This window comes from Poecilia reticulata, linkage group LG12 (genome assembly GCF_000633615.1).
Source record: "Poecilia reticulata strain Guanapo linkage group LG12, Guppy_female_1.0+MT, whole genome shotgun sequence".
Taxonomy (NCBI): domain Eukaryota; kingdom Metazoa; phylum Chordata; class Actinopteri; order Cyprinodontiformes; family Poeciliidae; genus Poecilia; species Poecilia reticulata.
In genome coordinates, this window is record NC_024342.1 from 3,422,575 (window position 1) to 3,450,133 (window position 27,559).

Below are 27,559 nucleotides of genomic sequence, written 5' to 3' on the forward strand. Positions count from 1 at the left end.
GGCAGCTTTTCAAAGGAGCATGGAGGGGATGCTTGACGAGCTGAGAGATGAGTGCTGCATCCCGTACCTCGATGATGTTTTGTGCTTCTCCAGATCATTYGAAGAGCATGTGCAGGTGTTACGCARAGTCCTCCAAGCCTTGCAGSGCCATGRTGTAAAGTTGAAGCCAGAKAAATGCGAGCTCTTTCGSAAGGAGGTCAGGTAYGTTGGCCGGTTRGTGTYGGCAGATGGAGTAAGGATGGACCCCAAAGATTTTGAACCAGTACAAACACTGAAACACAAGACACCACAAACAGTTGGGGACATCAGGCAAATGCTCGGSTTCCTGAGCTATTACAGAACATATGTGCAGGATTTTTCACGTATAGCCAAGCCCCTGTATGACCTGYTCCAGTCAAAGGCCGACACCTCTCAGCTTAAATTGCAACGGGGAAAAACAAAAGGCCACCAGCAGTCCTCTCGAACCCCAATAGAGTGGACCAAAGAACATCAACAGGTCCTTGAGCAGCTCATTGACCGATTGACCAAACCCCCARTGCTGGYRTACCCYGATTTCGACCGCCCTTTCACACTTCACACTGATGCCTCCCAAAAGGGCCTGGCTGCGGTTACTAAGAATTATAGTTACTACTAACTATAATTATAGTAACTAAGAATTATAGTAACTACTTTTTTTTCTAAAAGATAACACACATGGAGAAATGATGGGGACAGTATGGTGCTGTCCTAATTATCTAAATTTATCACTTTATTTGAGCTAAATACTTCTCTCATTGCCAGCTGAGTGTTGAGTAACAACTAAATGTTCAACCAGGAAGTTTATTTTACATGCTGTGCTACATCCGGTATGTGCACGAGTGTGTGTGTGTTTATTTTCTAGAACAACTTTCTTTACGTCCCACTTAATATCAGGTCTTAACTTACCTGCTGATTCTTGTCAGAGTCCAGCTGATCAAGAGGCTGGGTGTTGAGTTTATGAGCCTCATGATGAAATTCAGCATCCAAATGGTTGTTCATATAGTGATGATCCTGATACAACAGCCTGACAGGAAGAGTCATTTTCTGACCTTGTGAATCCCGGGCATGAACGGAGAAGTTTTGGTTCCCCTCGTGAAGGACAGCCTGTCTGTTTACCTGGACAATATCAAAGGTCATTAGCCTTTAACTCTGGAGATGGTCCAAGCCCCCGTTGATAAGCAGGTATAGAGAAAATTCATGGAACAGCTGCTAGCATCTCAGAGAGAAGGGCAGAAGAACCTGTAAACAATTTTCAGAGAAATGTAATTCATGTTCTCATCGTTACTCACAGTAATTATTCCATCAGGCTCTACAACAAAATGGCTGTCATCTGTGCTGAAGAGAAACTGTGTGCGGCACGTGCAGTCAGTGAAGACAACTGGAAATAAATGTAAAAAAATACATCCATCATAACTTATTAAAATATATTGAATTCATCCAGAAACTCAAAGTGAAAAAGTACTTGTTTAATATTCAAAAGCAACTTAAATCACCATGATGCATTACTTATATTTGTTCTCCAACACTATGTGAAAACGTCAATATTAGTTTCAAACATTAAATTACTTTTTAACAATTAATGTGTCATGTAATGCTTCTTATAATGTAAGGAAAGGGGTTCTCTTACATTTGGTTAAAAAAAAATTTGGTTACATTTGGTTAATATCCCCTCCTTTCCTCCATGTCAGGCAGTTCAGCTTTTCCAGATTTTACTCAATGCCCAAACCTTTGCCAAGTCTTGTGCCTTGCTTCAGGACCTTTTTACTCACTTTTAATATTAACATCTCTGACTCAAATCCAGGCTGACATGGTGATTCATTAACATAAAGAAAAACAGTGGGCTCAATAGTTAGGTTTCATACATTGTTGGATTTAAAAAAATTTCAATAAATATTCTTTTGTAGATTTTAGTTTGTAGATTTACTCATTTGTTAAAATTTTCTACAGAGAATACTGAAGTACCATGCAATATTCAAATTCTGAGGTGAATACAAAGAGTTTGTGTGAAGAGATAAACATTCTTACCCGACATAAGAAGATCCAAACACTCCAAATTACAAACCAAGTGGTCCCCACCTGCAGTGAACTGTGTAAACGTTCTTGTGGTTTGTTTTTATTCGTCAAATGTTTGAGAGAAAGTCAGTTGGTGAAGATTCTGCTACAGATCTTCTGAGTTTGCAACATGCACAAAGCACTAAATGTTCACAGAAACCACCACATGTACATGTACACTTAACCAAAGATGCAAAATCACTTTTATCTTAAACCAGACCACACCCACAGATTGCCTAACATGACAGGAGGAACCCAAAAGCAGCAGGCAAAAAAAGTGTATAGTTGTGAATATATTGAGACAAAAACCAGAGTCCAATTTACAAATGGAACAGCCAAATGATGCAACGAGAAGACATGAGGAAATCAGAAAAAAACATGAAGGAAGTGACAAGACTGATGTGAGCTGGTTAAGTAAGCATGCAGCAAAGACACAGCATTGAAAGACACAGAATAACGTAATCCCAATAATTTAAATCAAACAAAAAACAGCCCAGGATCATGGAGTCGGTTCTATCAGCATCTCTGTATCAACAAGAAGCAGTTTGGCTTTTAGAGCAAACTAGATGTAGAAGTTAAATGCTTGCATAAAACCCAAATAAAAGTTAGAATGCAAGTGAAGAACAAATGGGGAAGCCGGAAAGAAGAAGTAATCATATCACAACTTAGAAATAGCCATAGAGGACTTAATAGTTCTCTTTTTCATAAAGGCAAACATGAAACGGGGACTTATTATTGGAATCAGATGGAAACAGTGGAACATGTCTTATTAGAATGCAATAAATATTAAGAGGAACGTCAGCGTTTAAAGTCAATACAAAATAGGAAAAGAGATTTTCTGATAAATCTTTTAAGAAATGAATCAAAATCTATCTGAAATCAAATTAGATTTTTAAAAACTACTAAGTTATTTAATCGCTTTTAAAAGTATATGTGTGGGTATGTGTATGTGCATACATATATATGTGTTTATGAACGTCTGTGTGCGTGTGTGTATGAATTTGCACACTCATACACACCATTGAGGTGCGTATTGTTAAATTCCCTCCGAGTATCAGTGATGACCACACTCCAGTACAGTAGGTGGCGGTAAATGCACTTTAAGTTGGTTGCCATTCGCCAATAAAATACAAAAGAAGAAAAAAGAACAAACGGGATGGAAAGCGGAACCAAAATATGCGAGTCGGCTTCAGTTTCCCCCCGGCGTGTAAACAACTACGGAACGCAGCGGAAGAAGGTCCACCGTGCAGAAAGGCTGACCATGTGCTAACTGCGTTAGCGTTCTGCTGCTACGTCTTCGTTTACTTTCCAACATGGAAAACATTACAGACGGGACATGGGACAGCTTACCTGTTCGACTAAACGAGAAGATTTTACAAACACTTGAGGAAATGAAATTTACTTACACGACACCTGTACAGGTAACTTTTTTAGCCTTAAATCCCTATTTCAACCCATGCTGTCCTAAAACTCCGCCTGTCTGACTGATGGATCTTTTCTCATTATAGTCTGCTTGTATTCCACTGTTCATGAACAATAAAGACGTGGCTGCTGAGGCGGTGAGTGTCTCTGCAACAAGTTCTTCAAAGAGGCTGAGAAGGAGCAAGACGTAGAACTCTGAACCAATACGATTTGCTGACAAATTGATTCGGAGTCGCTAAGAAATCCAAACCAATGTGGTCCAGGACACGTTGAACGGTCAAATGTGTTTATCTTGAGTTGAACTAGTTACAAAAATGACAAAAGAATAAGTACAAAGTACAAAACAATCTGCGATATCTGCCATGCGCTGTCATGAATGTAGGTTTTACTCATACATTTACAGTGATGGCAAGTAATGTAGTTATTGAATAGAGTTCAGCAGTAATTACAGTAATAAGTAAATTATGTTGTTTAAAGACCTCAGACCTACAGGGTAACTCTGGAAGAACTGCAAATATTTATAGCTCAGGTGGGAGAAATTTTCATCACATAAAATATTAGTTTGTGCACATTTTTAGCTTTTGTGAAAGAGTGGCAATGAGAAAGTCACTTCTGAATGAAACGGATAAAAGTTTTGTGTGTAGTTTGAAACAAGCCACATAGGGGGCGCCATTAACATTAGCATCAGCTGCTGCTTGTAGACGCTCTGTATCCAATCAGACAGAAGAATTCATATTTATAGCATATAGCATATTAACATTTATTTGGCTCCCTCTGCTGGCGGATGAATGAATATACAGCTTGGATCCAACTGTAGATATTAAATATGATAGATGATCAAAACGTGAGCATATAGAGAAGTTGTAATTAACGAAATTATGCAAAAAGAGTTATTCAGAAAAGATCAGGAAGTTGTGCAGTCATGACAACCGATCGTTTCTGAAGGTGTTTGCTGTTTTGCTTCAGGTCACCGGCAGTGGGAAGACTTTGGCTTTTGTCATTCCTATTATAGAGCTGCTGCTGAAACGTGAGGAGAAACTCAAGAAGAAGCAGGTAACCATGACATTGAAGTAAAAAACATGGCTGCTTTAGTCTCTGCAGTATTATTATCATTATTTTTTTGGGTGCTGAGATTTGCTGTCGTGTAGGATCTGCTGAAACATTCAGGTGTTCTGTGCAGGTCGGTGCTCTGGTGATCACTCCCACACGAGAACTGGCCCTGCAGATAAGTGAGGTGATGGGAATGTTTATCCAGAAGTTTCCAGAGTTCACGTGAGTATAAAAAAACTTCACAGAGTGAAATGATTTGAATTGTTTCAAACTGAGCAGGCAGATTTAACTTTTTTTTTTATTTATTTTTTTATCAATTTACACTCAATAATCAATTTCACCTTTTGATTCTCAGGCAGATTTTGCTGATTGGTGGCAGCAACCCAGCAGAAGACGTGGAGAAGTTTAAAGAGCATGGGTATGTGACGGATGAAAAGCTGGCCATAAATAGACTTCCTCTGTTTTTAAGGGGTTGGACGGGTGTATTACTTTCTTCTGTTAGACTTCATCATTTGAACAAAATGCATCTGAGTAAAGTTTTCATTTTAATAAATAACTGAGGGCAAATATTTTTTTTTTTTTATTTTTAAAAAAATGAAAGCTGTATCCCAGTGGTGGCAACACTATTAATCCACTAAGAGTGAGCTAATTTTTTTTCAGCTCTTTAGAGTTTTTTGCAAACATTGAAAACATTTGTTCCAAAGAATCACTTTCTCAAGAGCAACCGTACAGGTAGGTGTGTCATGATGCACATGACACACCTACGTCAGAGAGACTATCGCTCTCTGACGCTGTTGAGAGCGATGGTCTGTGTTGTAACAGCATTTACTGCATTAGCTTCCACTAAATACCATCTTATTGTAGTGCTTTAGCATTAGCTTCTTCTAAATACCATGCTGTCATAGCACTAGCTTCTGCTAGATACCATCTTGTTGTACCTCTTTAACATTGGCTTGTGCTAAATATCATCTTGTTATACTGCTTCAGCATTAGCTTTTGCTAAATTTTGCTATACATCTTTAGCAATAGCTTCTGCTAAATATCCTCCTGTTATAACTTTAGCATTAACCTTTGCTAAATACCATCTTGTTATAGCACTTTAGTGTTAGCAGAACTAATGCTTATGATTAGTGCTGTAGTCCTCAGTATTGGGTGGGAACATGTTAGAAAGTGATTATCGTGCTGCAACGTCCGTTTTGTGTTTCTTTTCAGCGGCAACATTGTGATTGCGACGCCTGGCCGCCTGGAGGACATGTTCAGGAGGAAGTCAGAGGGGCTGGAATTGGCCAGCGCGGTCCGGAGCCTGGATGTTCTGGTTCTGGATGAGGCCGACAGGCTGCTTGACATGGGCTTTGAGGCCAGGTACTTTCAAATACAGTGTGGATGTAGTTTTGTTAATCATATTCTCTTGGTTTTGGACTAAATCTGCTCCTAGCCCATCAGGCTGCTCCAGGTTTAGATGTTCTGTATTTCACCCCACTCTCTCCCATGTGTGCAGCCTGAACACCATCCTGAGCTACCTGCCCAAACAGAGACGGACAGGCCTGTTCTCAGCCACCCAGACTCAGGAGCTGGAGAAGCTGGTGAGGGCCGGCCTCAGGAACCCCGTCCGTATCACCGTCAAAGAGAAGGGTCAGGCTGCCTCGGCCACCCAGAAGACCCCGGCCCGCCTCTCCAACTACTACACTGTGAGTGACGGAGCGAACAACTCGTCGTTCAGCCGATAAAGTGAAGACGGCAACGACAAAAGACATGCGTGTGCTGTCCTTTCAGATTTGCAGAGCAGAGGACAAGTTCAACAACCTGGTGGCGTTTCTAAGGCAACACAAGCATGAGAAGCAGCTGGTCTTCTTCAGGTTTGATTGAGTTTATAGTTATTTGTGGTTTTTGTTTCTGTTTATTATTTTTGGTTGTGGGGTTTATTTTTGAATGTTTAATCGATTGTCAGAATAATCAATTACTAAAACAATCATTAGTTGCAGCTCTAGTACAAATACACATTTAATCGGTTTTTGAATTCTAAGAAACTTCGTCTTTTTTCTTCCACTTGATATTAATGCACTACTTAGCAGTAGTCTTCTTCCTTCCTTCCGTTTTACTTTTACCATTATTAGTAGATTATTATTATTTTACTTTCATTATTGTCATCATTAGTTTTTTATTTGTTATATAACACAGAATATGAAGTATACTATATGGTCTACGGTAATGATTCCGATGCTGTATGTCCGGTCATTATTTACAATCATTGTTATTATTATTATGGGTCAGTAAGTTTTCTTGTCCTTGTTATGAGAGTCAGTTTGTCATCATTTTGTTTTGTGTAATATAATTTATTTGTACATTCTTTAGCACAGTAAATTGAACAGACATATTAATACCATAACATGTTTTTAATTACACATTTCTGATAATTACCTGCAAGTGACATATTTCATTAAACTGAGATAAGGGGTAGGATTCAATAAGGGTTCACTTTATTTGTTTGTTTTGTTCCTGATTATGTATGCATATTTTCTCTTACTTGTTTTCTTTGTTTTTTAAAAGCACCTGTGCCTGTGTGGAGTTCTTCGGCCGAGCCCTGGAGTCGCTGGTCAAGAAGGTCACGATCCACTGCATCCACGGCAAGATGAAAAATAAGCGCAGCAGTATTTTTTCAGACTTCAGGGCCTTAAAGAGGTAAACCAGCCCCCTACAGTAAATCTGTACCATCACATGTTTGTTTTTAACAGTGTTGTGACGTTGCAGCGGGATCTTGGTGTGCACCGACGTCATGGCCAGAGGCATCGACATCCCCGACGTGAACTGGGTTCTGCAGTACGATCCTCCCAGCAGCGCCAGGTTGGTGCAATTAGTTAAAAAGATACGAAGTTGTTCTTTAAGGTTAGGGACTATTTGTTTTGACGGATTAATACATTGCAGAATGAGTTGTTCTTTTAGCTTAAACATTAAAAAGTTTTCTAACTACGAGGCCCCAACCTTTTTTCCTGTCTGCTCAGCCGTTCTTTCTTTTTTCTGTCAGCGCTTTTGTGCATCGATGCGGGAGAACGGCACGTATTGGTAACCACGGCAACGCCCTCGTCTTCCTGCTGCCAATGGAGGAACCGTATGTCAACTTCTTGTCCATCAACCAGAAAGTGAGTATGAAGTTGTTTTGAGTAAGTGACTGTATCAGGGGCCCTTCAGCAGTTGTCGTAGCCGTCGGCAACAAGACTTTCTGGATCAGCCATGCAGGAGTTCATACGATGCTTGGAGACATTTTGCACTTAATCTGATAATTGATGGTTTAAAATAATTGTCTAGAACTCACTCAGATTATAAAGCTCAAATATTACTCAGTATAAAGTCACTCAAAGGAAGATCAGAGCTACAGTGACATGAAATCCTCAGAAAACAGGAGGCATTCAAATTCTGAGTTAGATTTAAGCAACTTTTTTCTGTTTTTCTCTTGCTAATGGTGATCAGTTACGGAGCCCCCTAGTGGACATGAATTCTCTTGCAATAAATTAGCAAATTCACCCTGGTCTGTTTTGTACACAGAAGTGTATTTAAAATTGCAACGACAAGCTAGCAAAAAATGCTTTATTCCTGTTGTATTTTGTGACATTGAAGTTCTTTAAAAGAAACCAGAACTGGTTGATAATCGATGCATCTCCACAGGACTTTGGTCAGGAAGTGATTGGGTTAACAGTATTTTTTTGTGACCAGTGCCCGCTACAGAAGATGTCTCCTCTAAAGGACGTGGTGGACGTGCTGCCCAAGGTGAAGGCCATGGCGCTGGCCGACCGCGCCATGTTCGACAAAGGCATGAGGGCCTTTGTGTCGTACGTCCAGGCTTACGCCAAACACGAATGCAGCCTCATCTTCAGAGTAAAAGGTCAGAAATCCTCAAAGCCGACTGTATTTTTCTTATTATCCCCCAAACAAAACAAAAACAAAGAAACCTTCTCATATTGTTTTTTTGGTTTAGATCTGAATTTCGTGTCCCTGGCCAACGGCTTCGCTCTGCTCCGCCTGCCGAAGATGCCCGAGCTGAAGGGGAAAACGTTTCCCGACTTTGTGGAGACGACGGTGGACACGAACAGCATCCGCTACAAGGACAAAAACAGACAGAAGCAGAGGCAGAAGAWGCTGGCCGAGCTGAAAGAGAAGAAGAAGATGGAGCTTCCCAAGAAGAACTTTGTCAAGAACAAGGCCTGGTCCAAGCAGAAGACCAAGAAGGAGCGCCGGAAAAAACGCGCCGCCAAAAGGAAACACGATGAGGTAAACTCTGTTTGGGGGATGAATGAAGCATTAAAGCTGCAGTGTGCAATTTTTATATAAAAATTTAGATTTCTTTTACATATTTGTTGGAACTACTACTCTGTGGCTAGGATAGTCTGTCGTTAATGCTAAGGCTAGTTAACATGGCCGCTAGATAAACTGTTTTCCTTTAACAGCAAGTTGTTTCTCCACCATTAGCTCATTTAGCAGCAGGTTCACATGTTTGATTGACAACGCTAAGACCCTCCTCCTGGCTCTGATTGGTTGTTTTGACCGGGATCGTTTCATTTCTTCAGACGGCCATAATAGCTCAGCAAAGTGAAAGAGATTGATCTTACCTCACAGTTACCGTTTTAGAAAATATGTAAAAAAAAAAAAAAAACATCCTCTTTACAAAAGTTACGTACTGCAGCTTTAAGATGGGACATGCTCATGGCTTCTATTCTGCCTCTGCAGGACTCCGACATGGACGAAGAATACATGAAGGAGCTTTTAGAAGACACTCGCCTCCTTAAGAAATTAAAAAAAGGCCAAATCAGTGAGGAAGACTTCGAGCAGCAGCTCACAAACTCAAAGCAGGAAGCAGGTGGACCATAAACGTCAGTTTTATTGTTTAGCGAAGGGACGCGGTTATAAATACAGTTTGATGAGTTCATCGCTGACGGCCGACGGGGTGAGGACCCCCAGGTCTGTGAAGAGCAGGGTGATGAGGGAGGGGGGCGTGTAGTCGATGACCGGGTGTTCCTCCGAAAGGTTCCGGATGCTCTTCAGGGTGTCGGCTTTGTACTGGGCGGGACAGGAAGCACAAGTCAATAAATCTGGATAAAGCGATGGAAAATTATTAAAATAAAAACACACAAAAGAAGTAAGCCGCACCTTAAACTTATCGGGGACGTCCTGTTGGTTCAGCGGATACAGACGGACAAATTTAAAACTCTCTGCAACGACGTAGAAGGGCTTGTTGTGAGCCTTGGAGCACAGAGCCATCTGATAGGTGCCGATCTGGGGAAAAACACACACACTCTAGATTCTGTCGCAAACGTACACAGATCTGATCTGATCTGGGTGTTCAGCTCCCTTGAGTTTCAGTTTTATCTGGGGCCATGAAGGGAACGCACCTTGTTGATGATGCCTCCGCTCTCGACGACTCCCTCTGCTCCAACAATGACCAGGTCCACCTTCTCCAACACATACCTGGAAGACGGAAAACTGAAACTAAGCAGCTTTTAAAAACAGGTTCATTAAAACAGTGTGAACATAAATATTAAGCATTTTTCCTGAACTTTTGCTCGTTCTCTTTCTGAACCTACAATATTAAATACGGAAACAAAGTTTATTATCTAGTGATGCATCAATAAATTGGCTCAGATTTTCTTCTTTTTGGGAAACCGATTTTATCTCTCTGCAAAGGTCTGAAACTCGGCCAATGTCCTGACTGACTGACTGACCCGCCCATGTCTGGACGTCACCACACTGTTACCAACTCACCTGACCAGCAACAATCTGCTGATTTTTTAACACCTTTATTTTCTTTTTTTTCCATAATGGAATTGAAGTAGTTTATTTTATCTTAGAAATGTATTTTCCTCTTGGATATTTCCAATAAAAAAAAAAAACCTCAACCCCAGATGTAAGGATGACTAAATAAACCATTTGTGTTTCCCCCTCCAGCTCAGAGCCCCAGAGTAGCCTACCCTACAGCTGCATCCAGCACTACTGTTACTGGAACGTTGAGTTTCTTCAGGGCCTCTGCCATCTGCCGTCTTTAACAAAGGGAGAAAAACACAGAATCATTTAGTGTCATCTGAGAAAGAAACTAGTCCGCGCTCCGCTCCGCTCCACTCGCTCACCCTGCGGCGTCAGGCTGCGATTCGGTAACGTAGACAGAGAAGCGCTTCTTCTCCGCCGCAGCTTTCTCCAGCACCCGCAGGACCACTCTGGAGTACGAGTGAGTCAGGATTTTCTGAGAAGATTTGCAGAGGGAAAAAGGCACAAGGTGAAGCGAGCGTAAAGAGCAAGGAGACGAGACCGGACCGGTACTTACAGCTCCGTCTTTGATGAAGGTGTGGCAGAGCTTAGCGACTTTGTTCCTGGACATGGAGATCTTCTCTAGAAATAGTTCTCCTCTTTCCTCCATCACCTTCTTACAGCGAGACAAATCCTGGAGACAGAAACGCCCGTTACGGAGCGCAGAGACTGATCTGGGTTAAGAGTTTTTATTTTAGAAAAACATGGATCAGTGGTGACCCGTATGAGGAATTATTGGCCTTTTAAAATCACACCAAAACAAGATGGAAGAAAATGGCGACTGGCAAATATGACCTTTAATGGAAATTGGCAAGGAAAAACCCCAAAACCCATCTCACATTTTCTATGAAACATCTTGATGAGTCAAAGGCAAAGCTTTTTGGAAGATGTCCTCCAATTAGATCAGATGATAAAATAACAGTATTTTAGAAAAAATAACATCATGCAGACAGCAGACATGGTGGAGGTAGTCACAACCTTCTGTTATTCCTAGAGTCTGGCATTATCAAGTGGCTAAAAAACAAAAAAATCATGAAGTTGGTCTGGGACTTTAACTCATAAATTTGGATTATTTAATGACAGATTCTAATATCTTAAAAATATTAAACATACAAATATTCTATCAGGAATCTTTATATTTTTCATGTTTCTGGAACGCCCATATATCTGACGCACAGCCGCAAGTAACAGCGATGGACGAAACAGCTGCTTCTCCTGCTCACTTGGGGGGTTATTTCTGCTTCAAAATGATCTGATTGGACGCTGGAAAACACTTGTTGTGTTGATGTGCTAAAAGGAGTTAGCATGTCAGTGAAGCTACTCAAGCCTAAAATAGCATCTCGATGCTAAACACGTAGCAGCAGCAGCACAGACGTCCCCATCGCTAATATCAGCGTCCACAGCCCACATTTTCTAAAGAAGGATTTTTTTTCAAAGAAGTTTCATAAATGATCATTCTGACAGCTGAATGGGTATAATTGCACTTTGCACCAGTAATGGTGGTTGAATAATCCAAATAATTAAAAACAATAAATATCTCTGTTGAGCTCATATGTCTATATATTTAATAATTTAGTAGCAAAGTGGGGTTTTGAATTTAAAGTGTTGCTTTTTTGTCAACATGGTTTTAGATTAAAATGTGATTAATTACAGATCCTGCAATTAACGCCATTAAAAATTTCAATTGAGTCCCACAACTAATGTAAAGGTTTTGAAGTGGCCTAATCAAAGTCTTAAGTTGTTTCCAATTCAGATGCTTAAGTGGGCATGCTCAAAATCGTGGCTCAAAATGACTCCGCAGTGACATAAAAACCTGCTTCATGCTGTCAGTTATCACAAACACTTAATGGCCGACGTTACTGCCTAGTTATATTTATGCCTTAATAAGTAAAATCATCTCTCAAACTAAGGTTTGTATTAACTGGGATTATCTTTTATAAAAACTGAATTACGAGCATCGACATTAAGAGCAAAAACAGAAGAAATTGGCAAGCAGGTCAATTTACATCGCTGTAAAATTTTTGACTTAGATTTATTTCTACAGCATAATTCATGATGGCAGGTGGATCAGATTTGTTGGTGATGCAAAAAAAAAAACAACGTGAAAGAAGCATCACCTGATGCTCCAGGGATGTGAGGCTTATGAAGCGCAGGAACAGCTCTCCTCCAGAGGACACGGCCACAGAGGAGTCCTCTCCCTTCAGGCAGGCCGTGGCCCACGTCAGGCTCTCCCTCAGACCCAGGATGGTTTCACCTGGACGGACAGACGGACATTCAGACTGAGCCAAACACATTCACATCACGATTAGAGCTGCAGCTAACTGTGATTTTGACCATTGATTAATCCAGAGGTTCCCAAACTGTGGGGCGCCTATGGCAGGGGGGGCGCGGGAAGCCGCCTGGATCAAAACAAAACATGAACGCTGTATGCGCTCATGGCCAACTCTCGTGTTATTCCTCTGTCAATTTGATACAGTAGGGGCTTCCACACATCCCATATCTGTGTCCTCTGTCGCTTTTATCAGCAGTTAAAACTGTTTAATCCGTTGTTAACATGTGGTAACCTGTTTTTCCGAGCTGCCTTTAAACCCAAAATGAGAGGTACGACGCTCGCGCTGGGTTTACACCTGTGCGGCAGTGAAGGAGACCTGCTGCTGCTGCTGGGCGGAGCTGCGCAGGTTTGTTAGAATCATGGCAGCAAACCAGCAAAACCCAAAGAACTTTTAATAGTTTTCCCCCAAACTAACCGACTGAGTTGAGCAAAGCTGTTGGATGCAGGCAGGGGTGAAAGTAAGAGGGTACGGCAGGGTACTGCGTACCCCTAAAAGATTTAGTGGGGGTACGCAGCAGTACCTGCAAAAGAGTGGCGCGGCTGTCAGCTGTAAAACATGAACGGGTTCACTGTGCAGCTGTGTGTTCGCCCACTAATTAGCCGTGACTGATTAGTTTTTCCAAGAACAATCTAAAACACGACTTAATCAGTTAACAAATAGCTTTTTTCCCATTTCATATTGTTTCTGAACTCTTTGTTCTTTGCTAGAGCAGCGGTGCCATATGTCGATAGCGGAAGGTTTTGAGTCGATCTCAGCATCAGGTGACAAACTGAACGGCGCCAGGACGCTGAGAGCAGCACTTCCTCCTCTGGCTCCTTATCAAAACGTTCATAACTTTATTAAAGAACAACAAAAAAACAACAAAACGTGTTCAAATTAATGACCCAACAACAACAACAATAATCACAGTGATTATTGTGTCAACAAGGTGTTGCGCAATTCAGTGCGTTTCGGTTCCATTATCAAAATAACGAGCAGAGCAGGAGTTTAAAATAAACTAATCAACCACCGCTGTGTTCAGGGAGGCTTATTAATAATCGCAAAAATAAATATCAAGCCTGAAAACCTAATATCGGACTCAATGTTATGTTTTTAACGTAATATCTGGTCGGCTTGTGGCGCGCAGGAGGTTGCCATGGCAACGGCTCTGCTTAAATGACAGATGGAGAGTAAAAAGGTGAGTGGTTTAGAGTTGATCACCTGATCAGGTTGCTTTGCCTTGGTGCATCACAGCCGCTGTAATTTCTGAACGTTCAATAAACGACAAACTTGGACTAATTACCTCGTTCTTTGTGATACGTCATTTACAACAAACATCAAACACGGTAAATATGTTTCATTAAGTATCTAAAACAAATGGCTTCTACCACGATAATTATGTGAAATTAAATTAATTGTCTAACATAAAAAATAGTTTGGTGCTGTCGGGCTCAGAGTCTGACAGGCGTTTCCTTTATCAAACAATTTTTTTTGGCTCTTATTTAGTGGAAATATGGATGTTGATGAGACTTTCTCCAAAATGATAACCTTTTTCAACCTTTATAGCTCCACTGTTGAAAATGAGAAGCTGACATTCACAAATGACAGTGAAATAAAATCCAGTCCAACATCTGGTTGGAGGTGATTCCTCTGGAACCTGTTAGAAGAAAAATATCCCAACTTCAGAAGATGAGCTTTAACCTAACAGAGCTCTGTGGTTCCTCCTATCAGTATGAGAGTCAGGGTGAGGAGGCGCCATGTTAGGAAGAGAAGTGGAAGCTGCAGGATCTTCAGAACAAACAGGTCATGATGTTAGGCTACTGATACTGATACTCTGTCTGGACACAGGATCAATAGAACCAGTTTAAAAACTAAAATGAATGTTATATGCCAGACATGGAAAACTGGGATGACTCCATGCCATGATGTTCAGGATTTAGGTCTCATGGCATCTCAAGGTGTCAGCATTGCAGCCAGTGGGCTGAAGGAAATACAGGCTTATTCTGTAGCAATGCAAGAGCTACCAGCTTTTATCGCTTCGCGAAAAAATTAATCAGCACAGAAACTCCAAAGCACACAAAGAAGCAATATAGACATATGCAATACATGCATTTTTTTTTGTCATAGTACCCCCAAGAATTTAAAACTACTTTCACCCCTGGATGCAGGTAAAGTTAGCTCAAAGATGACTAGCTAGCTAATATCAATACAGCACCTTAAACTTAACAAGTAGCCTGTAGGCTACCGATGTCGTTGTCTTATGTTCAGCTACGTACACCCCTCCCTTCGCTAACACACGTTGTTCAACCAGACAGCTATTTGTAATCCATAGGGGGGGCACAGAAAATGCTTGTACCCCCCACCCCCCACTGGGGGGGCACAGGAGAAAAAGTTTGGGAACCGCTGGATTAATCGGACAGAAATACAACAAAATTCGCACAAAAAACAATGCAAAGTTTTAAAATAAAAATAAATAATTATTGCTTAAATTGCAATAACGTAGCATGAAACTTTGATCATTTGTACCAAAGGTTGCATCTGCAGCTAAAAAAATAATAATACTGTCTAGTAATCTGTTCATTATTTTGGGGGGGTTAATAAATGGTTAGCAAAGGGTGCTTAATATCTTTTTTAATAGACTTTAAGCCAAGGGAAGCTAAAATTGCTGGGGTTGCTAGGTAACATCGCAGTACCCTCAGATTATGACTTCATTATCTGAAGGTTTTTGCAACGGCTCATTTTCCAGACATCAAAATACATTCACTTACTGCCAGAAAACGGCTGGGTGGATTTTTTTTTAAGAACTTAACTTGTTTTTTAGAAACCCAAAATGTAAGTAAAAACATGCAAAGAGTGAATTTTGCACAATAGATCCCCATTAAAATAATAATCACTGTTGTTAAAGTGAAACAAACTGACTGACTTAAACTAACCTGAACATGTTGATTAAATTAAGGGTTTTTTATGATTACATAAGGAAAGGTAATTGTATTTCTATAGCACATTTTCAGCGACAATCCAATTCAAAGTATTTTACATGAATTAGAAGGAATTGCAAACAAAATAATAAACCAAACCAGAGAGCAAACCCTCTTTCCTTTGGTTTGTCGAGTGACTGTTTAAATGTACTTTTCCAGTGATCATCTGAAACCCCCACCTTTGTCTCTCTTGAGGAACTCTAGCAGGGTGCGGATGGCTGCCACGGCAGAGGCCATGTCCGGGTCTTTCCTCATCTGAGCCCTGAAGTACTCCACCAGTTCTGACCAGAGACCACAACCAGACAAGACAGATTCAGCATCACCGAGAATCACACCGAGCAGGGGACGGAACTCCAGGAGGAACTCACCTTCTTCGTTCATTTTCAAATCCAAAATGGAGCCAAAAACTCTTTGAGGTCAAAACAAACTCCGAAACTTTTATCACTATTTACTGTAGATATTGTTTTACAGGAGCAGTCAGTTCGCAGATGTCTGACACCTGCCAAAACCAAACCCACCGCGACGTTGCTGATTCAAATTACCTATAAATGTTTTGAATGTATATATATTAAGCCTTTAATAATATCAGCAATAGTTAAAAATGGCCAGATTGTGTCTAGAAATACGTGCCAGTCGCTTTCTGCTGAATTACACACTGTTAGCTCATGCAAAGTTCTGCTTGCTGACGTGTCGCAGAGTGATGACGTAAACCTCCTGTCAGCTTCACGGACTGCTCAGAAAAATAAAATTCGGAAGTTAAAGGAAGACACATTTTAATGTAGGTTTTGGGAAACTGGGGAAATAAAATTTGGACTTAGATAGCTGCCTACTTTAGAGCAACAAAGATACGCGGAGCGCCTCAGTAACATAAAAAAATACGTTAATCTGACTTGACAACGGTGAAAAGCTATCTAAAGAAAAAACGTTTAAAAAACAGCACAAAGGAGAGGAACATCAATTGGGAATCGGCATTTTAAAAAGACCTTATTATCTTAGGTACACAGAATAGCTTTTAAGATGCAATCTTGGATGTTTTTAGGATTATTTTCTCAGTTTAATGTAAATACATTGCGATTCTTTCTAAGGTTTCTCACAAAGCAGGTACATCCTGCAGTTCTACTTTTCCATCACCAGAGGGCGACGTTTTCCTTTTATAGTTTCCTTCAGGTTGGTTTTTTTTCCTGTATTCTTCTTAAATTGTACCATTTCTAACTTAGCAGTAACACAAAATAAAATTAGACAGGATAGCAAATAAAATAACATAATAATAACCGTCAAAGTTGTTGGATTAAATAAAGAAACAAGAATTACATATTTAATTACATTGTCTTATTTTTTTTAACCATCTTCAACCCCTCATTTATCTTACCGACAAGAATTTTCTCCATTGTTAATTTGACTTGTTCCTAATCTGCATAATATAGATGTAAAATAATAATATATTCAATAGCAACAGAAAGAAGATTTGCTACAGTAAATATAAATCTTGAGTTCAAAGGTCGGAGGTTTCTTCAGACTTCCAGAGGCGACCCTTCCTCCCCACAGGCCTCAGCATTTAAAATAACTCTTTAAAGAACTTGGATATTATGAGTTACAGTTACTTTACTTTTCAAATTAATACAGTATTTTTAAATATGAGAAATGGAAGTATGAAGGCACTAAATCTGAAGATATGATTATCTACAAGTATATGAACAAATGCGTCAAAGTCTCAAAGGTTTCAAAATGAACAAAACAAAGGACTTGCCAAAATCTTACTTGTGAAATGAAAATGGAGGCAATCAAAAGTAAACAGATGGATAAAAGATACAAACCAATGAGAAAAGTAACCAATCAAGATGAAGATTTTCAAAGGAACAACACTCCTTAGAATTTCTTTTTCTTCACATTTTGCCGTAAAAGTTGCTGATTTTGTCTGATAGACTGACACAAAGTGGTGCACATCTGAAAAGCAGGAATGATGAATGGGATTCAAAATTATTTACAAGAAAAACTTGAAAGGAGTGTTTTGGATTTATGTTAAACCTTCCTAAATCAATGCTTTGCTTAATCACCTTTCATGTATGTTTGGGGTTAATGTCCTGCTGAAACACTGAACCTCCACCTTGTCCTCATGTCTTCCACAGCCTCTAACAAGTTTTCTGTCAGGATTGCCGTGTATTTGGCTTCTTGGTCTTTTTGATTCTGGTTTTTCATTGTTAAATTATATGACTTTTAAAAGGCACTGATCTATCACATACAATCATGAAATAACTACAAGTATACACATGAAGAAAGAAAAAAAGGAAGAAAAAAACAAATGAATGGAAAAAAACATGTCAAATTTAAGTCAGTCTGCATTGTAGCAACTCTAAAATAGCAACAAAGAGATACAGAGTAACTTCAAAATATCTAAAGGGAAAGAAAAACATCAAAATAAATAAAAAGAAGAAAAACAGGTAAGCAGACAGAGTAAAAATAGTTTTATTTTGCTTATTCTTTGCCTGTCTCAGCCTGGTTGTGAGGTGCTAAGCCATGCTTATACAAACAAATTACTGACCTAAAATCATATCTTACAATCTCCTAACGACTTATAATTGCGAATATTATTGTCAAAATCTACAGATTCCCTCAGAAAACACAGTAAAGTTGAATTCTCCTCCTCTCCCCCTCAGTGGGCTCTCCAGCACGGAGTTTTCGGGCTGTACTCTTTGTTCTGCTGCTCTCTCAGCTCAGCAGGCAAACACATCTCTGTTCAGTGTGCAGCTGCAGCCGGCAGGCCCCGTTCGTCCTCATCCTCCTCCCCCCGCTGCTCCAACAGGCCGCGCAGGCGCATTGGCTCCTCTGTGCGCTCTACTGTTTGCATTGTGTCTGAACTGCCGGCGAGCTTTAAAAATATTATACCCACCGCGGCAATGTCGGGCAGGTCGGTCCGCGCTGAGACCCGGAGCAGGGCGAAAGATGACATCAAGAGGGTTATGGCCGCTATTGAGAAAGTACGAAAATGGTAAGAGGAACAAGATTTAAAAAAAAGCAGGCTTCGTTATCTAACACGAGAACGGCTTGCTTGTTGGGGGAGGAGAGGGAAGGAGCGAGACGGAGAGAGGGATGAAATAGAAAGATAAAGGGCAGCTTTTTGAACGGCGTTCTGAGCAGATGTACTTGCGGCTCAGGTGCGACCGGGGCGCTCCAGCGAAGAGCGCCTTTCCCGGCTTTCGCGGGGCTACTCGCGGGGGAAACACACAACATATAGCCGGTGTTTTTCCGTAGATTTTTAACGACAAAAAAAAGGGTTGAACCCAGAAGCCATTTCGATGTAGTCACATGAAGCCATTGCTGCCCGCTGCCGAGCTGCGAGCGCAGGCGGCGGGCTTTTAGCGGCGAAACGGCCGATAAGTCTGGACGCCGAGACAAATTTTGACGACGGCGCTCTTGAGTCGGAGCACTTTAGTCCGTGTGGAGTTTTAAATTAAGCGCTTTGAGTCGCCCTTTAGGTCTGCCGGAGAATAAGACACGGTGGGGGTTGGGAGAGGGAAGTAGGCTACTGTAGTGCATGGCTGAACACGTAGTGACTCAGTCTTATCTTTTTAAAGCAGAAAATCACATTCTGTTCTCTTTAAACAGCGCAGAAGCTCATGTTTGTTCGGAGGACATGACATTTATGGATGTAGCTGTTCAACTCCGCTCGGTGTCAGAATTGAATCTGATTTGTATTTATTCAGGCGGATTAATCAAACGTCCCCGGGTCAAAGGCAGAAGTTTGGTTTTGTTGTAACTTTAGCATTTTTGTTTCACAAAATAAAAGCAACATAAAATATGATGGTGTAAGGTAAAATAAATATAAAGACGTTTATATTTTAGGATATTGTTCATTTTTATGTCCTTTTCAGTTTTGTAAAAACTTTTGAATCAGCTAGGTAACCTCAGAAAATTGAATAAGTTTTTTTTAATTATTATTTACTTTATTAATTTCGGTTTTTATATCAGGTTTTTCTTTAACAATGTTTTCTCATTATCCATTTCTAGTGCAATAATTTCTAGCTACATGAATATTAAACCAGAATATTAAGGTTTCTACACTTTTCCCTTACTTTAAAGAAATTTGACTAAATATGTAATTTTGCAATAAAAATGAACACTAAAGGGAAACTTTGTTTTTTATCCGACACTGGTTTAAAAGCTTAGATTGACTAGTTACTCGACCAATATTGGCATGTTGAACTTATTTTTCGATTGAACACCAGAAGGTTGCTAGAAAAATAAACTATAACCAAATGAAGAAGGTGCTTATAATTTGTTTCTTTTCTCACCTCTTGCTTTGTTCCTTTCTTTCTTTCTTTAACATTTTTCTTTCTTTTACATTTTTGTAAACCAATAACATGTTTAATCAAGATTATTCTACTCAAAGATGAAACCTTCAGAGATGTTTTATTTAATTTTTTTTAGGTTTACATAAATAGTAACCTGGGGAAAATATTGTACATTAGTTAATAATAAAATAATGTGTGTACACTGGATTATTGTTTGTGTTGTTGTCTTGACAACTTTTGTGCAGATTTTACTTCATGGTAGTGTTGATTCAATTCAGAAAACACATCCACATATTATAGACATTTATAGAATAATAGAATTGTTTCCAGTGGTCAATTACTATCGTTTTAAAATCTAGATTTACTAATAAATCACTGAATTAATGTTTAAGGGTTTTAGGTGAGTTACAATGATTAGAATAAGCGTGATTGATATCAAAATATTTTAATAATGACTTAACTGACTTTGTGTGACTAAAATAACAAAAATCTTTAATGCACACTAAAAAAAATCTCATTTTGATTTCTAAAAGTAACCTAAACAACTAAAGTACTATTTAGCTGTTTCAAATAGCAGCAATAAATGAAAACATTTTTTATTTTTTCCACTTAACATGCAATATCATGTCAGAGAACCTCAGAAAACTCTCAATGCAAAGGTCGAAATATTCACAGGACATTCATAATAAATCACTTTAAGTTATACTAGAAAAATAAACCGTGTACTTATACCAGTGTAAGTATACTAGGGAGTGGTTAGGTCACCACGTTTCAGAGCGCCTTTCCACCAGAGGTCACTTTGAATCGGCTTGTTTGTCTGTTCAATCAGGGAGAAGAAATGGGTGACGGTCGGAGACACGTCCCTTCGCATCTACAAGTGGGTCCCGGTGACGGAGCCGAAATCAGACGACGTGAGTTCATGATTATTAGCCGACCGTTCGCTGACAATGTCGCATATAAGCGAAGCGCAGACTGTAGCTCACTGTGTCTCCTGTGGTGCAGAAGAACAAAAATAAGAAGAAGGGTAAGGATGATAAATACGGCTCCGAGGTGACGACTCCGGAGAACAGCTCCTCTCCAGGGATGATGGACATGCACGGTGGGGTTTCTACACACGTTTTTTTGTCTTGTGCTCGTTGGCCGTGTGTTTTCTGACTCTCGGTCTGCCCTCTCCCAGATGACAACAGCAACCAGAGCTCCATCGCCGACTCGTCCCCAGTGAAGCAGGAAAACAGCTGTAGCACCAGCCCCGCCCCGGAGTCCAACGCCACGTCTCACCGCGACAACGGCGAGGCCAAGACTGACCAGAGCCCAGACAGCAAGAGAGGTCAGACTGTCACAGACACAATGTATACCAGTATACACCAGTATGTACCAGTATATGCCATCTGCTGTTTTTGTCTTCATCCTCAATCTAAAACAACCACTTCCCCTTTGATAAAACCACTGCACACCTGTGTTGCCCCGATCCAGCCTCCCGGGAATTTAACCGTCGACTTTTGTGTCTCACTTCTTGGATCTCAACAGAAACAGAGAAATAGTTTCAACTTGTTAGCCTTATTTAATCTGTCGCTCTAAATAACCAGGTTAAACGGGCAGTACTATGTTTTCCCAGGCACATAGTGCCTTTTTATTGCGCAATCAAATAACTATGCTAACTTTCAGTTGATATAAAAATGTTATATATTTATATATATATATATATCAAATATGACTAGGATGTCATCACACCATTGCTCTGTTTTTACGCTGGTAAAAACGTTTACATTTTTAACGTTTTTGCCATGTTCAGTTCCACCAGGTGTTTGCTAATTGCAGTTGGCTAGTCTGAAGGAGCTGAGTGGGTATGTTGTGAGGGAGGGCAGGTCTGTGAGGTGAAATCTTGGAAGTTTAGAATCTGCAGTTCTGATGAGGAGCTTTGTCCTCGAAGGCGGAGCTAGGCCCATTCAGGCGTTTTGCACAGCTAAATGGTTGCCACGGAGATGAAAGGATTTCTCAAACATGCATAAAAGAATCAAAGCAACACTTTAGGTATGTAATTGATGTGGGAAGAACATAATAATATGGAACGCTAAAAAAAAAATTACATTATACTGCCCCTTTAAGAAAGTCATTTCAAGACTCTGAGAACAAATCTCCTGAAACATATATACATTTATCATTTCTAAACATATATTCATAGAAAATGGTTGAGCAGTTCTGATTTATGTTTATCATTTTTTGCTTGAGGCGTTCCTCGTTTGGACAATTATTCACTCTGGTTTTGGATGCCGCGATGCTGGAAGGATTTTTGCTTTTTTTTTGCCTCAAGACATTTATGATTCATAACCGTGGCAACAACTTATTATTGTTTTTGCAACTCAAAACCTAAAATAATACATGGACTCTCACCCCAAATTCCAGAGGATTTGAAAAGGAGACTTTATGGATGCAGAGCAGGACCAAAGAGCAGCAGCAAATGACCAACAACTGATGATGTCATCCTTGAAGTGTAATGGTGCGTTCACATCAAACGCGTTTTGCACGTCTGGTATACATTTGAAGGCTACGTAGAGGCGCATTGAACGCTCATTGTGACACATTTTGTGCGTCTTGCGCGACTTGAAGCTAGAAGCAAAATCAGCAACCGATTCGAGGACAAATCCATTGCCGTTGTTTTCCACGATTTTTGACCCTCCTCCACATAGTCTTTGAATGTAAACCAAATGCTCGAAACACTAAGTAGAGCAAAATGTCAAGCATCTGCATTCAATTTCCATGTGTCAAACTTGAAGCGTTGAACATGTTTTTGACACGCATAATGATGCGTTTAGTGTGAACGCACCATTACTGTGAAATATGTTCGCTCCCCTGAAATTGAGATGTTTTCGTGTCATGACAGACGGCAACCGTCTTCAGTCAGAGGCCTCTTCAGATTTGTTGCAAAACTGCCAGCTACCAGAAATCCTTTAATTTTCCTTCTAAGGGAAATAAGGTGTAATTGATTTGATTATTTGTTTTAAACAGAAATCAGTTGGGTAAAAGATAAAATAATGTGAAAAGTAGAATAAAAGAATGACATAGAATAAGAGCCAGATCAAAAAAAGGGCTGCAGTACACATTTATGTGCAAACTTTTGCAGTCTGTGCAAGAAATCTAGCACTGCAGAATGTATTTTTTCCCTTTTTATCAGCATCTACGTCTCTGCTGGCTTTGTTCAAACTTAATAAACAATGGGTTGGGGGGGGTCAATTTTAATATAATTTTAGTTTCACCTCTTTGGGTTGTTTGCAGTTACCCCAAAGAACCACTTGGGGTCACTAGAGTGCCGACAAAAGCGGCCATGAAAAGAGCCAAACACACACTGAAGAGTTCTTGTCTGTATTTGCTGCCTGATGAAGAAGTGAGAAGTTTGTCTGAGATTTTTTATTTATTTTTTACTGTGTTGTGATTTCAGGGAAGAGCATCCCTACATCAGAGACCTCAGAGCGAGCACAAAGTGCCAAGAGAGACAGTCTGTCCTCAGGGGAGAAGGATTCCTCAGACAGCAAAGCTACTCAGGTATGAACACGTCCGCACGTCTGTCTGCAAACCTCTCAGAGGAGCAGTAACCCATGCAGGAAACGAAGTGTTTAAGTTTTCACACGCTGGTCCGAATCGCTCTTCTACCTGCCTTCTAGGAACAACATGGCTAATGATGCAAAGGTTCTTTAAGAATAAATCACTGAAAGAATGAGAGGTTTTACCTTTTGTTGTTGCATGACTTGAAAACATGACTGGTTTCATAAAAAGCCTAAAAAAACAGAAACAACGTTTTCTGTTTCACTCATGTTTCAGATCACAGTCTTGAACAGTGATTTCCTTCGGCACACACTGAGCGGTTACTGAATATTTAAAGACCTCTAGTGTGGACGTGCTGCCCTTGAGGCATGTGGGTCCCTTTAGAAGTCCATCTGTAACATTCTCACTCGGTCATTAAAGGACCCCTGTGGGGGTTTTGACCTCCAGCAGCTGCTGTTAAAAGCTAACTAGAATTAGCTAAAATGCTAATCCTAGCTAGCATTTTAGCTCATTTTGATTTAAAAACTAAATCTAATAGACTGAATGGAGTGAGTTAAAAAACAAACGGCATTTTCAGTTGTTTTTTTTTACTGAAAAAAAAAAGCTGGAAAAAAAAGCATTGTAATAGCCCACATGGTATTGAGAACATTTTAGCTATCATTAGGAGTTTAACTAATTTTAGCTTTTAAATGGGTTTTTGTCACAGTGAATGGCGCATAGGTCAACCTGCTACTTGTACTCTAGATGCTATCATTAGTATTTTAGCTAGCTGTTGCATTTTAGCTTACACCATGCCACTTGCACCCAATTTTATGTCTTCTGCAGTTGGCTACAAATGCTTCTGCAATTTTCACTAGTTGTGTTTCTTTTTATCATACATTTGCACAATTTGATATTTTGAAAATAAATTTGCTTAATGGAAAGACGCCAATTTTGAAAAACACTTGGTTTTTTTTTTTATAAAATGGTTTGACACTAGTATGAAGTGATTTTATTTATTTATTTTTTATCATCAAATTTGGCTTATTTTGCAAAATTGCAATGGAAACACTTTTTGCATCACACAAGTCACATGATCAGCAGCCGGAAGAAGACGACAGGAAGTAGCTGGAGGAGTCATGTTTGTTAATGAACAGGCTTATTCATGTGTGTTTTTAATTTTCTTTCCTATTTAATATAAGCACTGCAATTGCAAAGTAGTTTTTTGACATTCAAGTTTTGCACACAGTGATAATGGAAACGCAGCTAGTCACTGGTCGGGGCAGAACAAGGTGAAAACTGCCTGCCTGACTCTAACTTCTTGGTTCATCTTTGCTCATCAGTCGTAATCATGCTTTGTTTTTTTTGTTTTTTTGTTGTTGTTTCTTGCTTACAGGATCTACAGGAGGAGACCCCGCCCAGCAAGAAAAGCAAACTGGAGTCCTCATCTCAGGACTTTGAGGAGAGCTAAATGTTTCGGGCTGAGTCATTCTCTCCTTCACCTTCCTGTCTCCCTTCCTCTGCACCTCCTCCCATTAACTCTAGATGATTTAGGGCTAATGGACACACCGGCTCTCCTCTTAGATTGTTTTTTGTTGTTTTTTTTTATTATTATTTCCCCTCCCTGCTCTTCAAAACCAAGGGGAGAACGGATGTTTCTCCCTTATCGCTGTTTCCCACTTTGACCCAAACACTCCCCCCTGCCACAGAGGGAGGATGGATATTACCTCTTATTCAGTGGTTCCCCCTCCGTGCTTCCTTCCAGTCCTCCACATTTTGTTTTGCCAAGAGAAGCGCCAGACCCAAGCTTCGGGACAGCGCCGGCAGCTCAGCCCAGCCACCGCCAGACCAGAACACAAACCCCGACCCGCTTCTGTGACTTAAAGAGCTCTGAGATTAGGATGAGGCCGATCGCAGACGCTGCTCTGAGATCACTCTTTTGTTTCACTGCTAACGGTTTAGCTCAGGATAAGTCAAGGGGCTAACCTGGTCTCAGATCAGTGGCTGTGGCAGCCCCCCCCACCACCACCCCCAAGGCCACGTCTCGCTTTCAATCCTCCCGATTCACCTCCTGCTAGACTAATGTTCTCTTCTGTTTAGGGAATGTTTAAATCTTTTTCTTTTCTTTTTTTTTTCTCCCTCAGGAGGGTCAATGCACTGTTATGGTATGTCACAATCGATCACAGATAGATTTGCTGCTGTAGTGGATGTCTTTTATCTCTATCCATGAAAAGTTCTCCATGTTTGTGTTTTTATTTTTCTCCTAAAGTGAATTAGCTCGCGGTTCGTAGAGGAAGAGGGCAACGGTACACGCCGAGACGGACTATTGGATAAGTAGTGAGGACAGACATGGTTAGAGCGCGTCCCGGAGGTGTGTGCCTTGAGTTGTTACGACTAATACAAGTTTTAGTTCAAGCAGGTTTGGACTTAAGTTTTGGTGCCATGCTTTGTTTCGGTTTGTTTTGTTTTTGTTTTTGCCTTATAACTGTCACTAATTAGTTTTTCCAATTATTTATATTTAACTCCACCTGATAGGATGTTTTCTCTGAGGAAAAAGATTTGGGAGATATTTGCTTCCTTGCTGCGAGTAAAAAAACAAAAACATAATGTGATTTAGAGCGACACCAAGTCGGCTGTACGTAAATCCAGGCAGTTATTGAGAAGTAAGGTAGCATTACGTGTTAGCATCCGCCCGCTCGCTTTCCTCCCAGCAAGGAAGTAAACGCATACTACTCCTATGAAACACGTCACAATTAGGTTTTAACACTACCCAGAAGTTGATCATGTTCATTCCTTTAAGCACCTGCAAACCTCATCCATCAGAACTTCCGGTTTCTTTCCACATCACCGTCGACTCGCATCTAATCGTCTTATTTCCCTGTACTGGTTACTCGTCTCCGACCTAGACATGCTGGTGCCGTTCGCCACTAAAGGTCCAGTCTCTCGCTCACTGTTTTTTTTTTTTTTTTTTTTTCTGCTCAAAGAATTGGTTCTAATCCTCCTTCAAGGTGCTGTCTGTCGGCTGAATCCATACACACGTGGCATAGTTGCCCCCTGACTGTGTGCTGATTAGTGCAATTTACTTGAACTTTAAAGTACGGATTCAGACCTACGACCTCTAATGTAAAAAAAGAAAAAAAAAAACCTCACTCATGTTAAGATTTACTTTCATTAATCAATCCTGAATGAATTTAGATCAACTGAATCACTGCAAACCGTGACGGGACGGGGCTACGATGCATTTTACAACCCAGAATCAGATTTTCAGCAAATCAGCATTCACACGGATGGAGAGGAAGGGGTTAAAACATTGTCTCGGTTCAGAGGGTGGATTAGCATATACCTCATTCCCAGTCCAGCAGAGCTGGAACTTTAAAAATGCTATTGTATTGACATTAACAGTTATAAACAGCATTACATATACACTCAGTTTAAGAAAAACAAATTCTCACTTATGTTGTAGCGTTCACTTGATTGAGCCGATTGATTTATAGTTTGCTCATAACTGTGTGTAAAAAGACAAAATGAGAAAAAAAAGAGCTGTGAGATGAAAAAAAACAACTTTTTTTTCCCTTGGGACCATTTTTTTCTTTAGATCATGTACAGATTTATGGTTTGGTTTGACTTATTTATTCCATCAGTAGTGCTTGGTTTTGTTTTTATCATGTCCAATGGTTTTGTTTTCTTAATAAAAGTCATACAAATGCTTTGTCTGTGTCAGTCTGTTGGAAACTTGTGAAAAGTCCTCCACTTCTAGAACAAATTTGGGATTTTACTTTTTAGCTAAATGTCAAATTTTATCTACATGCTTTTGAATGCTACAAGTTGATTTACTTGGATTTCATTGTTTGCTCTTAACTTCCTACCACATAGACCTAACCTTTATCCTACATCTTTTAAATTCCACCTTCGAACTGCACGGACACATTCGGTTAACAAAGTATTGTTTGATATCGTGAACCATAATACACAGCAGTGGGGTTTTACGCATGCGCCAACCAGACGCAAATTCTCGCATGAACTTAACACGCTGCCATATAAACCCAACCTTTATCCTACCTATTTTATATCCCACTTTAAACAAAACTACACTGACACATTCAGTGAATAATGGTTTGTCATCGTGTCA

At 40.1% G+C, this 27,559-nt stretch overlaps 3 protein-coding genes across 4 annotated transcripts; 2 read left to right on the forward strand and 1 right to left on the reverse strand.

Moving 5' to 3' along the window:
- The first annotated feature begins 1,855 nt into the window (after positions 1 to 1,855).
- Positions 1,856 to 9,421, forward strand: ddx55 (DEAD (Asp-Glu-Ala-Asp) box polypeptide 55). The gene is made up of 14 exons (XM_008423321.2): positions 1,856 to 3,491; positions 3,579 to 3,629; positions 4,459 to 4,545; positions 4,673 to 4,764; positions 4,898 to 4,960; positions 5,755 to 5,904; positions 6,041 to 6,230; positions 6,316 to 6,398; positions 7,090 to 7,221; positions 7,291 to 7,383; positions 7,565 to 7,679; positions 8,251 to 8,419; positions 8,513 to 8,805; positions 9,262 to 9,421. The coding sequence occupies exons 1-14, from the start codon at positions 3,384 to 3,386 to the stop codon at positions 9,400 to 9,402; spliced, it is 1,767 nt and encodes a 588-aa protein (XP_008421543.1). The 5' UTR covers positions 1,856 to 3,383; the 3' UTR covers positions 9,403 to 9,421.
- On the reverse strand, positions 9,395 to 16,003 carry eif2b1 (eukaryotic translation initiation factor 2B, subunit 1 alpha). Of its 2 annotated transcripts, XM_008423320.2 has the most exons (9): positions 15,991 to 16,003; positions 15,802 to 15,903; positions 12,450 to 12,586; positions 10,850 to 10,966; positions 10,656 to 10,768; positions 10,500 to 10,568; positions 9,924 to 9,999; positions 9,682 to 9,807; positions 9,436 to 9,591 (listed from the first exon to the last, which is right to left on the reverse strand). In XM_008423320.2, exons 1-9 carry the CDS (start codon positions 16,001 to 16,003, stop codon positions 9,436 to 9,438), a joined length of 909 nt encoding a protein of 302 aa, XP_008421542.1. The 2 variants fall into 2 exon arrangements, with proteins under 2 accessions (XP_008421541.1, XP_008421542.1); XM_008423319.2 differs by having other exon boundaries at positions 9,395 to 9,807.
- A 2,135-nt stretch (positions 16,004 to 18,138) lies between these two features.
- bcl7a (BAF chromatin remodeling complex subunit BCL7A) lies at positions 18,139 to 27,139 on the forward strand. Its single transcript, XM_008423322.2, has 6 exons — positions 18,139 to 18,608; positions 20,741 to 20,822; positions 20,914 to 21,010; positions 21,089 to 21,238; positions 23,348 to 23,451; positions 24,827 to 27,139. The coding sequence occupies exons 1-6, from the start codon at positions 18,517 to 18,519 to the stop codon at positions 24,899 to 24,901; spliced, it is 600 nt and encodes a 199-aa protein (XP_008421544.1). The 5' UTR covers positions 18,139 to 18,516; the 3' UTR covers positions 24,902 to 27,139.
- Positions 27,140 to 27,559: the final 420 nt, after the last annotated feature.

Bases quoted from the DNA above. Each gene is read 5' to 3' on its own strand.
- eif2b1 (XM_008423319.2), bottom strand. The intron at 10,569-10,655 runs GTGAGCGAGTGG...CCTTTGTTAAAG, and splicing joins TCGCAGCCTGACGCCGCAGG to ACGGCAGATGGCAGAGGCCC. The intron at 10,000-10,499 runs GTAGGCTACTCT...TCCGTCTTCCAG, and splicing joins GTGCTGGATGCAGCTGTAGG to GTATGTGTTGGAGAAGGTGG.
- bcl7a (XM_008423322.2), top strand. From the start codon at position 18,517: ATGTCGGGCAGGTCGGTCCGCGCTGAGACCCGGAGCAGGGCGAAAGAT. The intron at 21,011-21,088 runs GTGGGGTTTCTA...GCCCTCTCCCAG, and splicing joins AGGGATGATGGACATGCACG to ATGACAACAGCAACCAGAGC. The intron at 23,452-24,826 runs GTATGAACACGT...TCTTGCTTACAG, and splicing joins CAGACAGCAAAGCTACTCAG to GATCTACAGGAGGAGACCCC.